The sequence below is a fragment of the Zea mays genome, chromosome 5 (assembly GCF_902167145.1).
Source record: "Zea mays cultivar B73 chromosome 5, Zm-B73-REFERENCE-NAM-5.0, whole genome shotgun sequence".
Classification (NCBI taxonomy): domain Eukaryota; kingdom Viridiplantae; phylum Streptophyta; class Magnoliopsida; order Poales; family Poaceae; genus Zea; species Zea mays.
The window spans coordinates 1,386,792-1,392,469 of NC_050100.1; the positions used below are offsets into that span (position 1 = coordinate 1,386,792).

General features: G+C 41.8%; 1 protein-coding gene across 1 annotated transcript; it reads left to right on the top strand.

Moving 5' to 3' along the window:
• Positions 1-1,723: 1,723 nt before the first annotated feature.
• Positions 1,724-4,491, top strand: LOC100216689 (b-cell receptor-associated protein 31-like containing protein). The gene is made up of 3 exons (NM_001143095.1): positions 1,724-1,908; positions 2,010-2,515; positions 3,731-4,491. The coding sequence occupies exons 2-3, from the start codon at positions 2,230-2,232 to the stop codon at positions 4,096-4,098; spliced, it is 654 nt and encodes a 217-aa protein (NP_001136567.1). The 5' UTR covers positions 1,724-1,908; positions 2,010-2,229; the 3' UTR covers positions 4,099-4,491.
• The last annotated feature ends 1,187 nt before the right edge of the window (positions 4,492-5,678 follow it).

Consider the following 5,678-nt stretch of genomic DNA (forward strand, 5'->3'; position numbering starts at 1 on the left):
AGCGGCAAAGGTGACATTAGTGGAATCGAGGTATTGAGTGATTTCTTGTCCACTTGGCTCAAAGATCAAGTCGTGTCTTGATAGAGGAGCAAGTGAGAGCTTGAAGTCCACCTCAACGTGGATTAGGGGTGATCGGCAAATCACCGATACCACGGGATAAATTTCGGTGTCTATTCCTTCTAGCATTACTTATTGCCTTGCAATCGATTAGTGTTTTGCTTATTGTTCTTCAAGTATTCAATCTCCGTAGTTGTATTTCATACATTGTTTACTTATTGACACTAGTAAATTTATTCCTCTTGTTGTATTGATTAAATTTACTTAGTATTGTTGTTTTTAGTCAAAACCGTCTATTCACCCCCCCCTCTAGCCGGTGTCCTAGATCCTACACCACCTCCATTGCTCATACAAAGGAAGAGCAGGCACCGAGATTCGAGGCGTCCTTGGTTGTCGCACTTCCAGTCACTGCGTTGGCTTTTCTACGACCCCTTAATCATTTATATAACGTTGTGTGACCAAGGGCTCCAACCGAGGTTAACGACAGGTCCAGACGGGGGCACGTGCAGGCGGTGCATATGCACAGGGCCACTAGCCTATAAAAGCCCTAAAATGCTAGATACTAATAGTTTAGGCCGCGTATAATCCAATAACGAGTAGAAAATCTAGCTAGGTTAGCTCGATAATTAAAAAACATGGTATTTGTTATGGCCGTCGAATGTCAATCTCTTATGCTAGTGAAGTCCAACCAATGTATGCATCTAAAAGTTAGTGTCATCTGTCACCGTTAGTAAACCACCTCCCACATACATCCTTTTACATGCTAACGATCCAATCACTATTAATAGGCAAGATTAATATATACCATCGAACTTAAAAAATTAGTACAGAGTCTTGAAACATGTCGACTCATCCTTGTTAACGTGAGCTTTTCTAATAATGAGCCCAATTAAGGAGATGATTAGTTAGATTAAATCCAATCAAGTTTCTGATGACTAGCTGTAGACGACACACCAACAAACCTTAGTTCCTTCTCCTTTCTATTATTTTTTCTAGTCTTCATTGATTCTTGTTAGATTTTCTTGGTGGTCCGTGACAGCTTGGGTCGTGGAGGCTATACATGCTCACCCTCCACACTAGATCTGCATGTCTAGTCTCGATTTCAGGTTTCTCTCAACCGAATACTATTCATTCTTAAATGAAGGGTACAAGTGTACAAGAACACCATAGCTCGTAAATAAAAATAGCGACAAATTGAGCAATTCCTCTGCCACGTTTTCAGAACCAGCAAGATTCAATGCACCCTAAATAAAAATACAGTAGATTGGTCACTACCTGAACTGAACCCTAGACTGAAACAAAATCACATGCATTTTAGTTTAGCGCACAAAATCCCCCGTTTTCCCCTGCCGACCGGAACTCAAACTAGTACCCTTTTATTATCCTCTTTTGTTTTTGTTTGTGTGTGTTGGAACATGCTAAAATATAATCAAATTTTATCCACTCTCCTTTAGAAAGATAATAAATTACATCCGTTTTTTTCATGGCGTGACAAAGTAGTAAAAAGGTTGTTCCCAATAAATAAAAGAGACAAGTGCATTGCTCACATCTTTTTAAATTAAAATCCCTTGATAGCAAAGCATGTCGGGGCTGCATTGCCTGCTAAGCGTCATTGTTAATCCAAAAGAACAAGGAAAGAACTCGAGCGCTCTCTCACTCTCACTCTCACTCTCACTCTCACTTCCACACTCCTACTCCTCCCCGCCCCCGTCGCCTTCCGCCGCCGTCTTTTGCGCTAACGCTTCGCCTTTCGATCCCCTTTCTGACTTCTTATAGCATCATCCCAAGTCCTCGCCCGGACTCCGCAGATTCTCTGGTTGCTACGAGTTCTTCGCCTGGTTTTTGGGCAAGGTGAGCTGCTCCTTTCTCCATTCCTCTGGAAATGTTCCGTTTGCTTCCCCTTTTCCTTCTCGTTCTGGCCTTCTGATTGCTGACGGCTCACCTTTTCGCAGGCCAAAATTTCTGATTTTTTTCCACCGCCGCAAACCCCTTTGCTGTGCCATACCGCCATTCCATTCCTAAGCTGGGCGTGGGCGGGTGAAGAAAGGAAGCGAGGCCGGCTGTTTCGCTGAAACCCCGCCGCCTTTTTTTCCTTTTCTTTTCTGGACCTGATTGAAGAACCGTAGCAGATTAGGGGAGGGAGGAGCGGCGGCGGCCGGTCGGTCGGTCAGTATGATTCACCTGCTGTTCCTCGTGCTGTTCGCGGAGGGCGCGGTAGCGCTGCTCCTCATGGTGAAGGTCGGGCCGCTGCGGGAGCTGGCGATGCGCGTCGTGGACCAGGTGAAGACGGGCAAGGGCCCGGCAACCGTCAAGACGCTGGCATGCACGCTCTCGGTCATCCTCATGTCCAACGTCGCCAGCATCCTCAAGATCCAGAATCGTGGGCTCAAGCTCGGCACCGTCAGCCCCATGGACCAGGTGCTCTGGAGAACGCACCTCCTCGAGGCATCCCTCATCGGTGAGCGTTCCGACTCCGTCCTGGGTTATTTCTAAACTCACGGCATAACGTCAGTAGCTTAGCATTGACAAGAGGTGTTTTTAGAAGATTATTAATGGACTAGTGGTATGGATGCTTTGACGCAGTAGTGATTGGCTGATTGTTGCTTAAATGCGTAGGTGATGGACATGGTATAAATCTAACACCCAATATTTCTGGATTCAGTTGCCAATTTAGAGCTCATTCTTCAAGGGCAGAAATTGCAGGCTCTGTGTTCCACATTTTGGATTGGACCCAAGATCTTTCCTAGTATAAAATCTTGGTACTAGGTCTTACTTTACCATTGAGGGCTGTCCCTTTTATTAATCACCGTTTAGTAGTAGCAGTAGTCATCTCCTTTGTTTACCTGGAGAGTCAACTGTTCAAGAATAGTAGAATATAATAGTCTATTAGGATACTATATAAGAACTCCATTGGATTGCATTGCAATGACTTGTTGTTTCTTGCTCCATAGGCACCAAGAAATGTGATACCATGCTGTAGCAATAGTTTTATCTTCAGTGATTATTTCATTTCGTTGGAATCAACTATAGTCATTTAGGTTGAAAATGAAAGTAAGCTATCATTACCCTCATCCAGTGGCAAATTTGGTGCAATCCGTATACAAGTTCTTAGTGTTGATGACTTCCCGCTTGCTATCCGTTCTGGGTTTCCTAGGGTGTCTGATGAAGATTTAATACTTGGAAAATGTTGTCTTTAAAATAGCAGGCTAGAATAAGGGCGTGAGTTTGTATGTAGAATATAGGAAGGGTACTGTCTTTCTCAGTAATGTTGAGGAGATTCCAGATAAGATGAGTTCTCAATATAACGTTTGTGCCCCAAACCAAATGTACACCTTTTGTAATTACTGTTTGCTTTAGGTAGTTATCTCGGTTAAGTAGCGGTATGGCACGTTTGGATTAGTAATCTCAGTTATAATTTACTTTCTAAGAATAATGATCTCGGCTTTTTGGGGGGAATAAATAGAGAAGCTTCAGTATTTGTTTTGAGAATCTTTTTCATATTTTTGGAAATTTAGGATCTGTTAAAATAATACAAAAGAGAAACTATGTATAGTAATTGTGGTAGTAATAACAATAGCAAAAGGGGACTGATAGCTTGGGTCATGCCTATTTAGAGTTGATATTGGTCTATGCAGCTATGTGTGTTCTCACGCATTTCCTTTTCTCCTTGTAGGATACACGCTATTCCTTGCATTTGTAATCGACCGGCTGCACCACTACCTCCAGAAGCTGATGACGTTGAGGAAAACATCCAGCACGTCCAGGGAGGAGGTCGAGAAACTTCAGATGGAGAACCGGTCGCTCCGCGAAAAGGAGGAGAAATCCTCCGGTGAAACGAAGAGGCTTCAGCGAGAGGTTGTGAGGCTGAACGAGAGCATGAAGAAGCTGAAGTCCGAGGCCAAGGAGCATGAGCGGAAGGCATCGGTAGCGGAGGCCCATGTCAATGCGCTGCAGAAGCAGTCGGAGGAGCTGCTCCTGGAGTACGACCGGTTGCTGGAAGACAACCAGATCCTGCAGACGCAGCTTCTTAGCAGAGGCTAAGCTATGAGCTGGTACATGCTGCAGCTTCAGTTGTTTGTTAGCAAGGTTCTTACCAGATGGTTCTGAGTGATGACATGCAGAGCGGTTCTTGGCGTTCCTGACTTAATTATGATCTTGTTGATGTCTGGATGCAGCGTGTACTTTAGACTTTCATGTTTCTTCCTTTCTGGATGGATGTAGGTAGGTACATGATGTAAGAGCCAATGGATGGATTGTAGGTACATGATGTAAGAGCCAATGAATTGTGATTTAATTATAGAAGGTCAGACTAGTGCAGTGGCGAGAGCTGTGTCGTTAGATCAGGCCTAGTGCAGTTGTGAGAGCTGTCATTGACCATGCTATGTCGTCGGTTTGAAGCAGCATTTTCTTATAGATTGCCTCAGTTTATTCTTCTTTTCTAGACTTCATTCATTCATGTTGGAGTCTGGATCTGCCGTGCATACACCAAAATGGCCTGTACAAAAGATTGTAGCTTTTGAATTCAGCACAAGCAGAAGAGTCAATCGTCGTACTTGTGAGCCTCTGCCGTGCATGAACCAGACTGGCCTGACCAAAAGTAGATGCTCTTTGAATTTGGCACAGCCCTATTCTCCACGCTACAGCACATGTACAAGTCAAGCTGGTAAAGTTGACTCTCTAAATCACATATTTAAGAAGTTGCTAAATGACTTTTAGAGTAAAAAAATGTGAGTTCTCCAATAGTTCTCTAAATATAGGTTGTAATTTTGTTTTGTATTTATCCACATAAAAAATAAGTCACAAAAACTATATAATGCAGTCAACATTTTTGTTTAGGGAGTTGTTAAATGGTTGCCAAATGTAGAGAGAAAATAAGGTTAGATAACAAGTTGTTAAATTTAGAAAGTTCGTTTAGAGAACTGTTGGAGAATAGTTTTTATGTTAACTACCTAAATTATTGATTTAGAAAGTCTTTTAGAGAACTACTGGAGTTGCTCTAAGCTCAGATTTAACAAGTTGGTAAATACATATGAGAACAAAAACAATCTTAGCCTCCAACAATTCGGTTATTAAATATTTTTATTAAGTTATAATAACCTAGTTTTTCTAGTTATTACTTCTATCTTTAAATTTAATCTCATTTGTACAATAAAGTTCAATAATCATTGTTCTTCTCTTGATTTCAGTTTTCATTTTGTATAGATCATGGTTGAACAATTTCCTCTATTTTTTTTTGGATATATCGTCTTCAGACTCATCAAACGAGGACAATAAATTCATCACTTCCTAGTTCAAATAATTCAAAGTGCATCACTTGCATATAAGAATACAAACTCGACGGCGGACAAGTGATTTTATGGTGATTAACACACGAAATAAAATATTGGGAGTATGAAACAACTCCCTAAGTATAGGGTCTAGAATAGAGATATTTAGAAACTTGGTATATTTGAGGACCTCATTTAGGAAACTGTTGGAGGATGATTTTTTGATCGATAACACCCTAAATTAATTTTAGGAACAAGTGAAGATGCTCTTAAGCCATAATCAGCAGATTCCTTATCCAACCTCCTATTTAAAAAAATAATGCATTAGTCACGCCACAACGCCAACAGTCGGTG